This window comes from Pleurodeles waltl, chromosome 5 (genome assembly GCF_031143425.1).
Source record: "Pleurodeles waltl isolate 20211129_DDA chromosome 5, aPleWal1.hap1.20221129, whole genome shotgun sequence".
NCBI classification, from domain to species: Eukaryota; Metazoa; Chordata; class Amphibia; order Caudata; family Salamandridae; genus Pleurodeles; species Pleurodeles waltl.
The window spans coordinates 1,413,567,786-1,413,586,646 of record NC_090444.1 but is presented as its reverse complement, the minus strand read 5'-3'; the positions used below and the strand labels follow the sequence as shown (position 1 = coordinate 1,413,586,646).

At 45.5% G+C, this 18,861-nt stretch overlaps 1 protein-coding gene across 2 annotated transcripts in view; it reads right to left on the bottom strand.

The window, feature by feature from the left end:
• Positions 1–18,861, bottom strand: part of SLC17A5 (solute carrier family 17 member 5) — a 354,543-nt gene that overhangs the window by 194,682 nt on the left and 141,000 nt on the right. For both annotated transcript variants that reach the window (XM_069235678.1, XM_069235679.1), the window contains exons 4-5: positions 8,951–9,038; positions 1,164–1,250 (exon numbers count right to left, since the gene is read on the bottom strand). In XM_069235678.1, the coding sequence (XP_069091779.1) occupies positions 1,164–1,250; positions 8,951–9,038 (175 nt within the window). The remainder of the gene's footprint in view (positions 1–1,163; positions 1,251–8,950; positions 9,039–18,861) is intronic.

Here is an 18,861-nt window from a genome sequence, read left to right as displayed (position 1 = left end):
ACAGGAGGCTGGGATAGCTCTTCATGCTTTTGGTGCTCATTCAGTCAGGGGTGCCATGGTATCTAAGGCCTTTACTCAGGGTTCCACAATACAAGATACCATGAAAACATTGGTCAGTAGACTCTACTTTTAAGCAGTTCTATTATAAACCCATTGTGGAAGTGGCCTTGGAGGTGGTGAAAAAGCTTTGAACTAGCAAAAATAGAGCCTCTGGTCCCGATATAGAATGAAAAATGTGCTAGCATACGCACCAAGAATTTTCAGTTCTATTAAGGACACTGAGGCAAGGATTATCCCTGCCTCGGTCTTATGTACGCTGTAAAATTGAATTGTTTCCAATCCATAGTTCATGTCAGATTGTTATGTTCCTTGCAATTTGCACTTTTAAAGAATGCACTGTTAATGTACGGTCTCCTATTTTCTGTCTTGAAGGGGATTGTAGGTATTAAATAAACTTTATTTTCTTGTTACAGGATCAGATCAGAAATAAGAGTGAGGATGCGGATGGTTGTAGTTTCCAAGGAGTTGCACTATGTGCTGTTCTTCATGAATACATTCTTACTCAACAAGTTGTTGCCACAGGGACCTGAGGTGTTGGCCATACAGACATTTTGATGTTCGATCCTGAAGTTTCTCTTGGACCGTTCTCTTGGACTGCTGGTTTGCAAACAAAGATGCAGACAAGATGGCGCTTGCATTATTTGAGGGGGCAGGTCATCCCTGATTGGTGGGAACATACTGTGGAGACCATTGGAAATGTAGTTTGATGTTATGTTTTTTTTTATTGGCTGCTGTAAAAAGCTGCACTAAAGGAAGAATAGCATAATCCTTGCCTCTCTGTCCTTACTAGAAATGTAAATTCTTGGTGCGAATGCTAACAACATTTATTATCCTTAACGTGGAAATCGCTCCAACAAAGGCTGAGACGCCTCACTAAGTATGTACTGGGACGAGGAGGATTAGATGAGGGGGTAATGTACAACTGATTTTTTGATATTTTTTAAATTGTTTTAAACATGTCAAAATTCTGAAATGCGTATTTATTTCACTTAGTAAAATGAACAATCATATTCCTATTTCTCCGTATGAAATTTCTCCATCATGTGGTTTATGATGTTAATATTGAATATGCATTGAGATATAAAAGAGTTTGTAGAACTTACCAAATATGTAAAACACGTAGATCCAATCCATGTGGTAGCAAATTAAACCAGATAATGGAAGTGAAACAACAGTTCCCAACTGTGCACCTTTAAAAACACACAAAATAGGTACATCAGGCTGAGTACTTAGTAAACTGCAAGCTGTGTGTGAGTTGAGGTGAAGGGTGGACGTTTCTGTTAAAATGCCTCCATCACACAAATAAATGAAACTATCGGTAAGCATTGTATTACAAATGAATCCTGCCACAACACTTCGAATCAACTAAAGTGGTAACCAAAGACTATCAACACACATTACATGACACAGTAAAAACTAAAAGTTACAGTAAAAGAGTTATGGTAAGTAGTGATAGAAGAGGAGGCAGTCACTGGGGAGTGAAAAAGGGCAAATTAAAATGGTGAGATAAAATAGTCTGGAACACCTCATATTCAAATCTGCCTAATTTTGTGGCTATGGTAATGAATTTACTTAAAAAATAGCAGTCTTTTTCAAGCATTTTCACTGTGATTTAGAATATTTCTCACAAACATATTTTAGCACTTACTCTACCTTCTTCATAACACATTTGTTTCAGTGAAATGAAATTTTATGACAAGACCGGAGGCTCCTATTATGCGTTTCTTTTCTTACTTTATTAAACAGCAGCAGTCAAGAAACTACAGTTCCCATAAGGCCAGAGGAAAAAGGGCCAATGGGAAACAAACAGTGCACAAATATAACAACCAATGGACATATTCAAAGGCATTATGACATCACTTGACTGCGAACAGCCCTCTTTTCTTGCTGCTCGCAGTCAAGTTAAGTACCTTTCCTTCATTGCTCTAACGTATTGTTTATATTTGCTTATATTTGTTGTATATTTATATCGATTTGGCTTTACTTTAACATTGTAGCTTCGCGCTTGTTTTTTCCCAGCCGGCGAGTCGCCGCATTTATTCTTTAAGCGCTGCTGCGCACACTCAATCTCCCGGTCGCATCTCCTCAGATGCGCGCGTTCTATTCAGCGCATCTGAGGAAATGCTTCAGTCCCGTCAAGACGCGCTCGAGCAACGGACGTTCCTGTCACTCGGCGCGCGTTCGTATTTATTTATTTTCTTTCAGCCTCTGCTGACTGGGCACATATTTCTTTACCTGCCTCCGTTGACAACCGCATTCCTCCACAGCACGGCAGGTTACCTTTTCTTGACTCCTTTATTCTGTGTCCTGACCACTCACCTCTTCAGAGAACACACCCACAGGGGAGGTTTTTGTTTTGGGTTTTTCCTTCACAATTAACCCTTTATTTCCCATTTCAATATGGAGAGAGATAATTCTCCTTCCAGACAAGATATTTTAGAGGATGTTAGTGGTATTAGGCAGGAATTAAATTCCTTCATTAAATCCTCTGTACAACAGGCTGTTACCTCTTCCATAAATAAACTTTCCAAGAATCTTGAGTCTTCCTTTACTAATTTAATTTCTAAGACTATCGGCCCAGGCTGCGGGGAAAAGCAGTCAGCGCCTGTCCCCTTCTAAATCTAAATCAAAAAAATTGGCGCAAAAGGCAAGTGAGGTTTCCTCACGTGGCAGAGGACGTGGTTCCTCAAAAGGCTCCCACCAAGGAGAATAAAAATGTGGATAATTCTCAGTCATCATTAAAACACAAAAGAAAAGCCAATAATATTATAACCCCCTTGATAATTTCTGCTGTTCAAGATACAGATGATGACATGCCAGATGCGGACTCTGATTCCTTGGTATCTGATAAAGATGACGATGTCTCCCTCTCTTCCCCACCTACTAAAAAATTTAGATTTTCTGAAAACTCCAAAACCCATCTTTTGCTAGACCCTGAAGGTTTACCCATTTTTGACCCTTCCTTAATTCACCATCCTAACTCCGCTGAGCGGGCTCCGGCTGATTATGTGTCCGAGTACATTTTGGCCAAAATAAATTGTCCCTTAGAAAAATAGACCAGAACAAAACTTAAATCCGAATGCCCCCGCCCTTCCCTTCCCCACAAATCCTCCATAACTCCCACCATTGACGAACCTCTGCTCACCTTCTTTACAAGACTCGGCAAGGACCCTCGCAAAGGTGTAGACAAAGCATGGTCAGGTTGCCAAGATAAGCTTTTCCCCTTTCCCGGATTTTTGATATTGCTGAGGAGGTCAGACTAGAGGGTTCTATTATAGACCCAGATGAATTCACCCTTTGGGTACAGCGTACCCTGCGTCTCTTGGGAAACACTAATGCTGCTTTAACTCATGAGCGCAGAAAAGGACTTCTTCTAAAACTTGACCCCAAGTTGGTTAACTTGGCTAAAGTGCAACCAAATCTCCATACTGAGGGTCTGCTATTCGGTGAATCCTTTATCAAGGAGTTGGGAAAATATGTGGCAACTTTTACTTCACTGGACAAAGCCCAACATTCGTTAAAGAAAATGTTTAATCAGCGTGTTTTTGGCAGGGCTGGCAGAGGGAGGAACCGCTCTGCCGGCCGCTCCTATCAGAACGAAGGTTCCAGAGGCTACAACGGTCCCTCCTACCAGGATTACAGACCGCAATTCTACCCCCAGAGGTCCAGGTGCTTTTAAGATTAGAAAAACATGTATCACCACAGTAGATGATAAGGTGTATGGTATGGGTGGATTTTGAATAAAACTGTTGATATACATGGACGCACGATTGCTTTTGTTTCATGGTCACTGAAACTATCTGAAAGCAACTACAGCACTACTGAACCGGAAGAATTAGCCTGTTCTTGGGTAGTTGAAAACGTACGTAATTTATCCGGGATACCAGATTTAAAATCTTTAATGATCTCAAATTGTTGAAAAGCTTTGGCAAGACTTGCTAGGCTTTTATTTAAGTTACAGGAATGCAAATTTTGCAAGTAAGCATTTGCCAGACGGCAAAATTACAGGGGCAGACTGCCTTTCAAAAAATCCTTTACCATTGGATGGCGATGTGGAAGCCCTTGACGATTCAGAATGTGCGGTTGCAGCGTTAGACTCTGTTCAGGAATGTAAGAGGATGATGAGTGAGAATGCCTGAAAAGAGGTGTACACGAAAGATGAATTGTGTGTGAGTTACTGAGGAACATTAAGTCTGGCTAGCCCAAAGAAAGGTCTTTGAACAGGGCCAGCCTGTGTGAATGGGATGAGAAGGGTCGCAACACTGGCGGATCTGTATGAGGGTGGTGTGTACATAGACTTCCTAGAACTACAAGTAGAATATGAAATTCCGGATGGACATTTTTGTTCCATTACAATTACATACAAATGTAAAAATACAAATAGAATGTGACATTCCAGATGGACATGTTTTGTTGCACAGAGATCTTAAGGTGGAAATGCCTATGTAGTGCCTGGGCGCAAAGGAACCCCTAGAGCAGCATGACCGAGAAACATTTACACATTAAAAGGGAGCACCAGGGCAGTGATGCTTCTAGATCGCTCCGTATAGGAACAATCCAAATGTGAACTGACTGCACTTCGTAATAAATGTTCACAGGACTTGGCAACGGAACTGACTGATGGAGATTGGCAAATTATTTTGAAATGCACTCCTAAAGTATTTAGGAACTCTAGATTTACTTGAATCCAATACTGTTACCTGCATAATATTTAAATCACCCTCAAAAGAAAAACATTAATATATGCACATACAAACTCAGAGTCCATGACGTGGCACTGTAGAGGCTGACTTTTACCATATGGTCAGGAATTGCCCGGCATTACACATTTTCTGGGATACTATACTGCAGTATATCCATTAGTCCACGGATAAAAATATCCCTCAAACACTTGCGGTATGCTTATTGGGTCTTTTCCCACAGACTAGAGCTAATAATGTGATGAGCAGATTTACTGATTTGGTGTTCATTCTGGCCAGCTATCAGATCTACATGAGCTGTAAGAACCCAGGTGAACCAGACATCTAGCAATGGGCTGTGTGAGGAGGTAATGCATTGAAAAAGGAAGCTAATAAGGGCCTGTGCCAGCTCAGTTTGCTCAAGGCATGAGTCGCAATAGTGATGTCCAGTCCTCCTTTGGACTGATCAGGTCATATAATATCCACATTAGAAAAGGATAATTAAAAGTTGCTATCGACAGGCCTCACAATCTTCCTCCCAATGGTCTGGAGAAAGGCACAAATTACAAACCAAGTGCTGGTCTATATAGGGGTACTTCGTGTGGCACTGAGTGCAGAATCGGAATGGAGTCCGATCCATCAGGCTTTCAGTGCGGTAGGCCCAAACAGGCCAGAGTCGGGCGCACACGTCCCGAAGGGTGGAAAAAATGAAGGTTCCGACGGTTCTACTGGTTCAATGCTAGAAGGGAAACGCAATTGAAACAATAACGATGAGTAAGAAGGTTTTCTGTGGTTTTCCAAATCAAAATCTCAGAGCGAAAGGAAACACGTCCGAACCCGACCAGGGAAAGAAAACAATCTAACAATGGAGTCGATGCCCATGCGCAATGGAACCGAGAGGAGTCACTCGATCCCGTGATTACGAAAAGACTTCTTCAACGAAAAACAACTTGTAACACTCCTAGCCCAACACACACACACACACATATATAAATATATATATATATATATATATATATATATATATATATATATATATATATATATATATATATAAAAATATGTATGTTAACAATACCCGGACACCTTATGCAGAAAGGTGTATGGACAATTATCTGTGAATCGAACCTCTATTCCAAGTGTTGTGTTATGTTCGAATGCTTATAGGTATTTAATAAAACTCACTATCATGATTGCTGCTGTACTTAAACCCACATTTCTGAGTTCCATGTGTCACCCATACTTCCTTGCTCAGAAAATATACTTTTCAAATAAGTTTAGCAAAGCTCAAAACAATTCTGAACTGCAGCATTTTATAAACTGTAGCAATACAAGATGATAACACAATAACATGTTTTGGAAAAATGATTGGGTATTGACTAGCTATGGATGTCCGATGAAAATATCGGTTATAGAGGTCTTTGTACTACCATTCCAAACTGGAACATTCAGATGGCTTTTGTTTACTCCTTTTATCCAAGTGGACTGTTTCAGTATTAATACCACCTGATCAACTCCCTCTTTTTCTTCCTACTCTTAATATGATCATACTTTCTTTTCCACATATCCTTTTCTCCTCTTTTAAGGTATTCTTCCTTTCGCCATTTCTTCTTCATACTTTTTATTATCATGCCCTTGCCTCATTGTATTCATATTTCCTGAAGTACATCTTTATCTGAAACACAGCGGTGATCCATATGTTACTTTCTTTGGCCTGCTTGGACTCAGTGCACTCAGAGAACAAAGAACTTCTTTCATGGGTGACCACCCTCTCACCTTTTTCAGAGTCAAGCTCCAACAAGACCAAATGCTACTACAATAATGAACATTTCCACCTACCTATACTAGAAGAAAATCAACCTAGCTTAGCTTCACTTACATCTCTCAGCAATCTCACTGACTCAGCAAATAACACAAGTCAACTTATCTGTGGAATTGACTCTCCGAAGCCTTTGACCAACTCATCCCTCTCAAAGCATCCACACACCCCAAGCAACAGGATCTCCAATGACTCACCAGGGCTTTCAAATCCTTGATCAAGAAGGGAAAGAGACTAATCCACTCAAAATGGATCTCCGGTTTTGACTATTCCTGCTTACAAGATGAAAAGCATTGGTAGAACTTTGTACATGGGACAAAACTCTGGAACACTATTCTGCGCAGATGAGAAACATTGAAGATCAGGTGAAATTCAGGAGGGAAGTGAAGGCTTGGCATTTCCTATGATTACCCCACACTGACAAGACTTAACCACCTCAAATGTTTAGAAGGGATAGATCGTTGACCAACTGCGGTCTTGGGTAACCTCTGTAAAGTGTAATCTATAGCAGATAGCACAACTGCTACTCTACCGCTCTTGGGTGGACTCATCAATGCATTTATGATTAATTATATAGTGTTAATTTCTCAGAACTACTTCCTGGCATTCCTGAGTAAACTGATCCTGCAAAACAATAAGGATGTATTGTATAACGACCAGTCATGCACATTCTACAGAACGTTCAGAATGGGTGCTTATCTGCTGCTGCTTGGTGAACTTTGAGCATACACTACAGTTCAGCGGGTGCCATTTTTTCCATTCCTATGGGTTGGTTGTACAATGCTGACCCCTATGCGTTGGGCCGACCTACTCAAGGGCGAGATTCCTAGAGAATACACTATCGTTGGCTGTCAGAAAACCCACCATGGCTGGCTCTATTATTATTGATGTCTGTGGTTTCATCAAGGACACTCCTCAATAGAGTCCTCTGGATTACATTATGGCTGGTCAAATAATAAATGTTCTGATGTTTCTTCACAGAGAACTCCTCAGTTCACTTAATATGGCTGTATAATGCCTATTCTTATGGTTTGATATTTTAAAACATATACACCTGACTGGTTGCATAATGCTTATTCCATGGTCGTCCACTGTCTGAAAGAACTCCAGAGCACGTACCATAATTGATGTATGAGTGCACCTCTCAACAGCAGACCCAATTAACAATGATCCGTTTCATATAAAGAGATCACAGTGATCCGGAGAACAACGTTGTGTGCTGGATGAATAGACAAACACCCAGAATGGATATAAAGCCCTCTTATGCATTAACTGAGATCATGAAAACCATGACTGTACAGATATTTAGAAGGCATTATGCCCGGGACAGAGGAAGTTCTAATGGCACTCCCAAACCTGTAACACATGCAGTAGATTAGATTGTGTTTTGGTCATTTCAGCACTCACAGATAACAATGGCTTAGCAAAATACCTTAATAGATTTCTTTCTGACCATGCGCCATTGCTGCTGGAGTATGCAGTGAGAAGAGCTAAGCCTGCATCACCCTTAGGAGACTGCAACTGGAAGCCCTACAGTATTCTGTCTTCTGCTCTGATTTGCTGGGGGTGGGCGTTTGCACTACATTCTTTGATTATAATTTGACCTGAACCGACCTGCTGGAACACATTGGAGACCCTTAAAATGGTACTTAGGGAGAATGCCTAACCTAGATTTACAGTTCCCAACAATAACTGCAGTGTGAACTGGCATGCTTGCAGAGACGGCCCCTGACGATACTACAGGTTATGATGCGTTGTTAGCTATGAAATTCAGAGTCGGACATGTGGGAAATCACCCCTCATTTCCATTATAGGTGGGTGGGTTGCAAAACACTGTTGTTCTAAAAAGTTGGTTGTGGTTCTAAAATGTTTAGAAACCACTGCTCTACATTATCTGAAGTGCAAGTGATGGACTTCCTGGGCTTGGAACCTATTCCTAGGATCTCTGCAGAGCAACAGGCAGAATTGTATGGGAAGGAACTTCTGGGGGCCGTTAACACTTTGTCCAGGTGCAGTCCCTGCCATTTAAACAAAGCATCTTCCCAGGTAAGCCACACTGAACTCACATATTTGCACTCTTTATTATATCATCTTTTAGTGCTTAAGTGTTATACCTCTGACTTTGGTTCACTTTTCATTGACATCAAGATGCAGTGAAACCACACAATACCTTCCAAATTTTGGTCCTGAAATAGGATATGCAAACACTACCCATAAAGACCACATGTCCAACAATTGCTCTATCCAATGCATTCCAATTGAGAAGCTTGGTAGCCGCCCTGCAAATGTGATTCAGCACGTTGTCAGGGTATTTGAGCTCTATATAAAGGCAACTGCAACACAATGCCTATACATCTTTAAATAAAACAATTAATAAGAAAACATATCTCACCTGCATAAGAAAGACTAAGTAGTCTGCTGCGTTCAAGCGGTGGTGCCCAAGAGGACCACATAGCATGCATTGCAGGAAAGGTAACACCCTAGAAATAAAATTTTAAAAATTACAACTTCTTTCCCTTGATGGTCTCAAATCATGTCAATATTTAACAGGAGGCCGAATATTTTGCAGAATGCATATCAAAAGGCTCACAGACATTATCACAACTTCTAGTGAAAAAAAAAACGCTTACGAAGGGAGAAATAGGACAAATAAGCCTGAAGCATAAAGGTATAAAAAATCCTTAACACCAATGCTCAATCCAAAGCAAAATAAATATGGGAAAACTGACAACCAAAATTAGTATCCGCAATGGTCAAATTTCTTTCACATGCATTAAATGTTTGTGAAGATATAGTCTGCAATACACACAGCCACGGTGCCAAAATGAAGGGCTATGTCAAAAAATCTGTGTAGAATTGTTTTTATTGAGGGGGCACATAAATGGGTGTAGGGTGGGTGGAAATAGCATGGTGCAGTAGCTACATAACTTACTCCTTACATATCTAGTATGTTTTCCTGTGCAATAACTCCTGTTGCAAGACCATCAACAGATGCTCCATTTGTTTTACCTACTGCTTAGGAGCAGAGCTCTAAACTATGTTGGGTGATCTAAAGGTTCATCAAAAGTGATGAAAAAGTTACTTAATTTCAGTTACGTTTTTTCTGGGGGATACTCTAACCACATTCCATGTCAGAACGGAGGCGAAGGTTATGCTGTAGTTAATTTTCTCCAACTGTTCAATGCAAACTCCATAGACAATGCTTACCATACAACTTGAGAACATCAGAGTCAAGTCTTTACCCAATCATGATGGGTTTGCCCCCTGAAAAGGGTTCTTGACTTCCTATGCCCCTGAGGTCGAAGTGGGAGTGACTGGGAGGGGTAGGGGTAAGTTTTGGGGGCACAAGGTGGCCATACTTTTTAGATTTATTAAATACCATTCTGCTTCTTTTTGTTAAAAGACAACGGTCCTGAGATGATTAATTCTGATGGTTTAAATGCTTCAGTTGAAGTGTCCTTCAGTGAGTCCCCTGTGCTGTGAAAAGGAAGCTGGGCAGACAGCTGAACACGCCTTCCTGCCAGAGTGCCAGCTTGCCTGAAAGAAATGCAACTGTGTGCTACGAGTTACTCTGCAAATGTAAAAGCTAATCTGAAAATGTAAAGGATGCTTGGCAGCTTGAACTGGCTTTAACTGATCGAATCACCCGAAGCTTTGTAACGTCATAGACTTATTCTTTTTGAGTGGTATTGCAAAGAGTTAACAACTGAGCTGTGGGGCGTGTCCAAGATGGCGACCGGAGCGGTAGCATAAACTGTGGGTCCGCTCCCGGTCACCTGACTATCCTGCATCCATGCTTCTCCAGCCCTCCCGGCGGGTCGCCGTATGCCCCACCACTCGGAGGGGCCCCCGGGAAGAGCCTACCTGGCTTCTGAAGATGCTTCTGAAGATGCTTGCGCCGTTCTGCACGCGTGCTGTCTCCACGCGCGAAGGCAGCGCCCTGCACAACGCGACCCCGGCTGGTGCCCGGCTCCCGCTCTGTGATGGGGGTGTGATCGGCCCGACTCCTGGGTGAAACTCGGAACCGCGCCCGCCGGGCCCCACATGCTCGGAAAGGCCGTGGTCCGCCGCCGGCCCGGGCGACTGGGGGGAGAACGGGCATCGCTGAGACAAACCCTCTGGAACTCTGTCAGCACGCACGGCCTGGGAGGCCCCCTGCCGTCTCTGCCTCTCCTCACGCTGCCCGACTGGGTAAATAGCAGTCATTCTTCTCATAGCCGGGCAGGGACTTCTCGCTCTGGACACCACTGGGGGTGAGTGCGCTGCTGGACCCCAGGAGCCCCCCTCCCTCCCTGTGAACGGCAGGGCACAGCCACCTTGACCCCCATGGTTCGGAGACCAGGGCTCGGGCAGTGACGGGGTGGGGAATCGGTGGCACTCATCGAGTCACGGGTTACTTTGCACACATACTGAGGATCCCCACCGCCATTGCGCCCACGCACGGGCCTCTGCCAGAGTGGGTGCCACCGCTGCTCTTTGCTCCAGTTGCCTCTGCCCCTAATGGGGTCGGCCAAGTATCGGAAGTATTGGCCCTCACCATACATCTATAGCATTGGTACCCCAGCTTGTTATACTCACTGCATCTGGACCATCCATCCGCAGACACCGGAACCTACTGAGCCCGCGGACTCCCTGGCCCTGCGCCCCTCGGATTGTGTGCGCATTCCGCTCTGCCATTTGCCCCACTCATATTAACAACTCAATCAGTAGGTCACTCATCCCCTTTTGATACCGCCCTGTTCCTTCTCTACATCACCTCTGTGAGCAGTACCCGCTCTCGACTCAACTTGCTCTACTAATTTGTGGTGTCATCCTACTGTGCTAATACCCCTTCAATTATCCAGCACTGTGCTCACCCTACCCCCTCAACTCTCTGGCCACATCTCACGGAAACTAATAGAGCGTGCGCAAACCTGGTTGAGCGCTCTGCCTGGTGCTAGCCTGACACCTGGACATCCGGATGGATAAGACGCGACCGGCCAGGACACCAGCGTCGCTCGTGGAGATGTCGGGAACGTCACCTGGGGGTCTGGACTCGACCGCCCAGGTGTTGCGCCAGATGGAGTCCACCTTGCTAGGCCACACTTCACAGTTCCAGAAGGTGTTATAGACCATCATGGACACCAAAACCACTCTTGAAACGAAGATTGATGTCAACCTACTACGAACCAATCACCGGGCACTGCTGGAGAGAGTGGCGGAGGCGGAGGGTGACATAACACAGCTGTCCCCGGATGCGAAGTCCCTCCAGGACCAAATGACCCACTTGTCCATGGAGGTGGACGAACTTAGACGCAGAGCCGAAGACGCAGAAGGAAGATCGAGGCGTAATAATATACGCCTGGTGGGTTTTCCTGAGAGAGCGGAGGGCCCCAGTGCGGAATTATTCTTGGAAGGATGGCTAATGGACACCATTCTACGGAACAATGTGCCGAAATTCTTCTCGATCGAACTGGCTCACAGAGTACCGGGCAGATCTCCACCACCGGGTGTCCAACCCCGCACACTGATCGCCCGCTTCCCTAACTATCGAGACAGAGATCTAGTGCTTCAGCTGTTCCGCAAGGAGGGCCCGCAAAAATTTGAGAACACATCAATATCTGCCTATCCGGATTTCACTGCTGAAGTCCAAAGACGTCGTAACTCCTTCTACTCCGCAAAACAATGTCTCCGCGAGCACAACATCAAATATTCCCTTCTCTTCCCTGCAAAACTACAGATACAGGATGGCTCTACAGTACACGATTTCACTTCCTCGGAGGACGTCTGGACCTGGCTGCTAAGGGGCTTGCCCGGCCCACCTGGCAGGGGAGCCCGGAAGGGGCCTGGGCACCACCTAAAAGGAAACAAGCTTGTTCTGGGAACAAACTTACCAACGCACAATCGGAGGAAGAGCGCACACGCCTACTCGCGAAGCCACGCAATTTGTCTGCAATCCTTACCTGGCCCTGAACGCACTGACGGATATCGATGCCGAAACCACCCGGGCCGATTCCTCAGACGCTGGGGACTCCCATCAAGGCCCGTCACTCACTCCGCAGATGACATTTGATCCACATGTTCCTTACTACCACTATCGCCACGAGGGATAAAACCATAAGTTGCTCTTTCACCAATTTGGTCCTCCTCATCCGAACTGTGATATGCTGGGCTGACGTGCTACTGCCCGGGAATGTGGGCCACACAACTGTCACGACTGGTGCGGGATCCGAGGCAGTGGTGGTCTGAACTGTTGCATGGTTGACCCGGGGCCAGCCCTCCGCAATCTATAACTCACACACCGCGCCCCGCTCCATATGGACCAGTTTCCTCTTATGCATGCCTATGAGCCTAGTTCTTTGTTTGCGCATAGTTACTATGTATTTGGTTTAGTTTCCTCACCCACTCTATTGGGGATTTTCTTTTTTGTGTTTTCATCGGTTTGCTCTGACGGTGTCACGGCTGGTGGTCAGGGGGTGTGGGGCTTCTTCAGTGATCCTGCTCTGAAACTCATGTCTGTGGGAGGGTACCTGAGGGGATCCCACAAGCACAGGGGGGTTGGTACTCAGGAACTTCCCCGCGGTGAAACATAATAGCTTAGCAATGGTTGCACAACCTCAGACACACACCCCTCACTATAGCGTAATCACATGGAACGTTCGGGGTATGTCCAATCCACGCAGGCTGCAGCGCATATACAGTTTCTTAAGGCGACATCTTGTCCATATTGTAATGCTACGGGAAACGCACTTTTCTGCAACCACGATAGAGAAAGCGTGCTGTAGTTGGAGGGGACAGTTAGTGGGCACTGTCACCTCGTCCTTTGCCCGAGGCGTAGCAATCTGGATTGCACCAAATGTCCCATACACGATTTCCCACACCCGACTGGACCCTGATGGCCGCTATGTGCTGATAGAGGGTTGCCTGGATGGTAAACCGCTGACCATTGTAGCCCTCTATGCACCCAATACCTCCCAAAGAGCTTTCTACAAGTAATGTCCGCTGGCTTGCTCAGAGACCACACTGTGGAGAGCATCTGGGGTGGAGATTTTAATTGTATTTCAGATATCCGCCTTGATCGCTCTTTTCCCCCCTTACCCTCTGCTCCGAGCAGGCAGGTATCACAGGAGCTTTGTGCATGGAGCGCAAAAAATTGCCTAAATGACGTCTGGCGCCTGCGACATCCGACAGACCGTGAATATTCATTTTACTCCCTGGTGCATGACTTGCATACAAGGATTTACCTATTCTTTGTCTCTTCCATAGTGATATTCAAGATCAACACCGCCACTTACCTGGCATGTACTGTGTCGGATCACTGCCCCCTACAGGTTGTTCTGGATTGGGGCCGTCCGAGGGCTCGGATACCAACGTGGCACCTGCAGCCGGAGTCCCTGATGGATCCTCCCTTTTGGGCGGACCTAGCTCAATGCCTGACCACTTATTTCTCACAAAATCAAAACACGACCTCACATAGGGCAACGGAGTGGGATGCACATAAAGTGGTGATACGGGGTCACTGTATGACGGCTTCTTTCGGGGTCCGTCGGGTTCTTACCAGGGAACTGTCGGAGTTAGAGTCCAAACTACGTACAGAAGAGGTTGCTGTGGCTAGAGAAAGGCGAGAAAGCGGCGAACACACTTATATCCATACGCACAGACCGCAGGGAAGCAGACGACAGATTGTGCAAACATGATCACCGACATTACACTATACGCCAGTACACGGAGGGCGATAGAGTAGGCCAATTGCTGGCATGGCTGGCCTGCGATAATCTCCAGTCCTCGCCTATTTGAGCGATTCGCTTGGATGCTGGCGAAATAGTAAACGCTCAAGGGGAGATTAATGAAGCCTTTTACACCTACTATCATACACCATATCCTCCTCTCCCTCCAGGGGAACGTGTGCCTGGCTTTCTGGATTCCCTACAGTTCCACCGCCTGCTCCCGGAACAGGCAGACACACTGAATGGTCCCATCGAGGTGGAAGAGATCCACCTTGCGATATCCCAACTGTCCCCAGGCTGGGCCCCCGGCTCTGATGGTCTCCCACTTGAGTATTTTGCATTGTGAGCATCCCACCTCTTGCAACCCCTACTTCTGGTCTACAACAAGGCGCAGTCCCGTCGCATACTGCCTGCTCAATGCGGGAAGCCCTCATAGCGGTACTCCCAAAGCCTGGCCGTGATCCCCTGGATGTCCATTCAAACCGTCCTCTTTCATTGCTAAATACAGACTGCAAAATACTGGGGAAAATTTTGGCCAACCGGCTTCTCCCATACATCCCTCATTTAAATCATGAGGATCAATCGGGTTTTATAACTGGCAGGAATGCTTTACAGAATATTAGGAGATTGATCCGTATACTACACCGCACCAATCCAGCTCCCACCGGCAGTGAAGTTGCCATGTCACTAGACATAGAAAAAGCATTTGATACGCTGAGTTGGGATTTCCTTTTTCAATCACTCGCTGCGATGGGGCTCGGTGCAGGGTTTATAACATGGATCAGGATCCTTTACTCCAATCCGTCGGCCCGCGTCAAGATAGGACAAATTATCTCAGACCCATTCCCCATCTCCAGGGGCACCAGACAGGGATGCCCCTTGTCCCCTTTGTTGTTAGCCATAGCTATGGAACCCCTGGCTGTTCACCTTAGACAACAGGCACAATGTTGGAGCATCCCAGAGCTACATACATTTCTTATAATCTCCTTGTATGCGGACAACGCTTTGATTTAGCTACGCGATCACACAACGTCCTTGTGTCAGGTATTGGAGACCTTGGACTCCTACGCAGATATTTCCGGCCTACGGGTAAATAAGTCAAAATCTTGTATTTTCCCCCTAGTCTCCAGTACCTTCGGAACTCCAGTCGGCATTACTGAATTATCAACTGCCATGGTGTCGTACCACCTTTAAATACTTGGGCATACAGATGTACCACTCTCTCGAGGACCTTATGGAGGGCAATTTGGACAGAGCCCTTCGGTCCATTAAGGGCTCTCTGCCCTTCTGGGGAACGCTTCCCCTGTCCCCTATGGGCAGGGTTTCTATCACTAAAATGATCATCCTACCTCGCCTACTCTACTACTTTGCAGTGCTCCCACTTGTTTTACCACATTCTTTAAGACACTACAGGGCATTTTGACGGACCTTGTGTGGGGTAAAGACAGATGCCGTGCTGCCTCATATACGATTCAACACCCACAGACTAAGGGCGGACTGGGTGTTCCCAATTTTGAAATGTATTATGCTGCAGCTCAGCTGCAGTGGCCAGCAGATTGGCTGGGCGATCATCCCTCGGGTGAAAAGTTGGTCCTGCTTAGTGCCCTGGCTCCGACACCATTACTGACCTGGCTGTCAGACAATTCCTCCTCTCCTCTACATGGCAATACTGTATTGACTGCTGCAAAGTTAGGCTGGCTACGCTATGTCCATGGCAGGGGACCTCGCATACCATACTCCCCCATATACCCCTCGACACTTCTACCTGAAGCACGGTCCTTGTTAGCGCACCATAATATGTCCCCGAGGAAGGCTGCGGTCCTTGTCATGACTGGAGATTTTTACTCAGAGGGCATACTACTAACATTCAACAAATTATTGGCCCACACAAAGATACCGGACGGTAACTTTTTAGCATACTATGCTATACAACACCTCCTTCATACCTCGTGGGGTCTGGGAGACGTTGAACTTCCTACGTCGCAGATCCTCAGTCTAATCCGTTCAATGGGCGGTGCTGGGAGAGCGGTCTCACGATTGTACTCCTTGCTCCTGCTGGATGCCCTTCCAGACCTAGATCATGCAAAGTCTTTCTGGGACAAGACGTTGCCTGCCCCCCTATCCTCGGCAGCATGGTCGTCTGCGCTCTCCTCTGTTAAAACTGTTTCCCTAAATGCTAGACTTCGCTACACCCAATTTAACTACATACACTGCTCCTACCTGTCCCCCCCTCGCCATATAAAATGCATGTTCCCTGCTTCGGATCCAGCTTGCCCCCGATGCGCGCACCACCGGCAGATTTTTACCACATGGTGTGGAGCTGCCCCAGTTGGCTGTGGCTTGGCGACACATCACCAACGTGGTGTCTGACATCACCACCCACGCTTTGCAACCAACTATCAAATCTTGCCTACTGGGATTAAGACGTCACTCCAGCAAGGATAAGCAACTACATAGGTTTTTTGATCTGGCATACATAGTTTTCAAGCGACAAATAGCCATTAATATGAAGGCACCACATGCCCCTAATCAGGATGGGCGGCTACGGATATTACTACAGCAGTCTCAGGCTGAGGCTCAGATACTGCGCAGCTTACAATATAAAGGACTAGTGCAGGGTGGCTCAGACATATGGGATGCCTTTATAGTCAAGATGGAGGTCAGGGACGACACTCGCCCACCTTAGATCTCCTAAAGACATAGAGATGGGCTGGTTATTTGCCCACCGCCCCCCCGGATTGAATTTTGCTCTGTGAATGACTATTGCGAATGCTGTTGTTCCCACGCGAAAGAGTGCGCCGCTAATGTACCACTGTAAAAGTGCTCCTGGACATCCCTGTGACCCTATCTTTTATGTCCTGGCTCATCCCATCTCCCATTTGAAATACTTATGCTATATCCCTATTCACTAACACACTCGCATAACAAATGCATATAATGCGCGTGGGCACCCAGCCCCCCCCCTTTTTTTAATACTATTGCATGCACCCCCCCAGCCTCCCTGGCGTGACTGCGGTTTGGCCACCACGTGACACAGTTTATAGTTCAAGTTGAAGTTGTATATGTAACTCTCTGTTAATGATAAAAGGTATTTCTCCCTTTTCTCTTCTCTATGAGCCTGAATGGTCGTTTCAGCTGTGCTTCACCATGTATGTCACTTTGAAATAATAAAGAGATGTTAAAAAAAAAAAAAACTAACTGTGCTGTGAAGTGTGTGTTTTTAATTGTAATTGCATTTATATAGCACCTATCAACCCTGGAGGTGTTGAAGGGACAGTAAGGTAAAAAAATGCATTACTTACAGTTTGGGTATTGCTAAAGAATGAGTTACTTACCTTCGGTAACGCCTTTTCTGGTAGATACATTAGCTACCTGTGGATTCCTCACTCACTGAATTTTCCCCATGCGCCAGCTCCCGACGGAAATTTTCTTCCTAGCTTCTGCACGAGGACGTCACAATTGCCCACACGACGCTGTCTGACGTCATACAGGCAATAAGAGGTGGCGTGCTGACGTCAGTACCAACATTTTTTACGTGCCTCTGAGACGAACAGGCAAATACTAACAAAATATATATACAATTGAAACAAATGCCTCAAATAAAATCTTATATCATAACATTTAATTAAACCAAATAGAGAAAACATCAGCATAAATATGTAAATACGCAAAAATATATACCTATAAGCTATATATAGTTACATCATCACAAATCTTTTTTTCTTTTTTTTTTTGTTTAAATATATATATATATACACATATACATATAAAAACAACATATTACCAACAGGAGCTCATCCAAGGTTAACTTGGTAAGACCAGACAGGCAACGGGGAGGCGGGTGGGACCGGGAGGAATCCACAGGTAGCTAATGTATCCACCAGAAAAGGCGTTACCGAAGGTAAGTAACTCGTTCTTCTGATGGATACAACTAACTGTGGATTCCTCACTCATTGAATAGAGTCCCAAAGCAGTACCGCACTCGGTGGAGGGTGCCTGAATGGTCAAACCAAGAAATCCTGCAGCACCGACCGTGCAAAATGGCCATCCCTCCTAACCTCAGAATCCAAGCAATAATACTTTGCAAAAGTGTGGAGGGATGACCAAGTTGCGGCCTTGCAGATGTCAACCAATGGAACACCCCTAGCCAAGGCCGAAGAGGCCGACTTAGCTCTGGTGGAATGAGCCCTTATTCCATCAGGGGGTTCCTTTTTTACCAGAGAATAACACAGCTTAATGCAAAGAATGACCCACCTGGAGAGTGTTCTCTTGTGGACTGCCCTTCCTCTCCTCTTTCCCACGTACCCGATGAAGAGTTGATCTTCCAATCTAAACTCCTTCGTTCTGTCGACGAAGAAGCTCAGGGCTCTTCTCGGGTCCAAACGATGCAGTCTTTCTTCCTCTTTTGAAGGATGAGGTGGAGGATAAAAAGAGGAGAGTGTAATAGACTGACCCATATGGAAGGCTGAAACAACGTCGGCAAGAAAGCAGCCTTGGTCCTCAACACCACCTTATCCCCATAGAAGGATGTATACAGGGGCTTAACAGAAAGAGCCTGTAGCTCACTCACCTTTCTTGCTGAAGTAATAGCAACAAG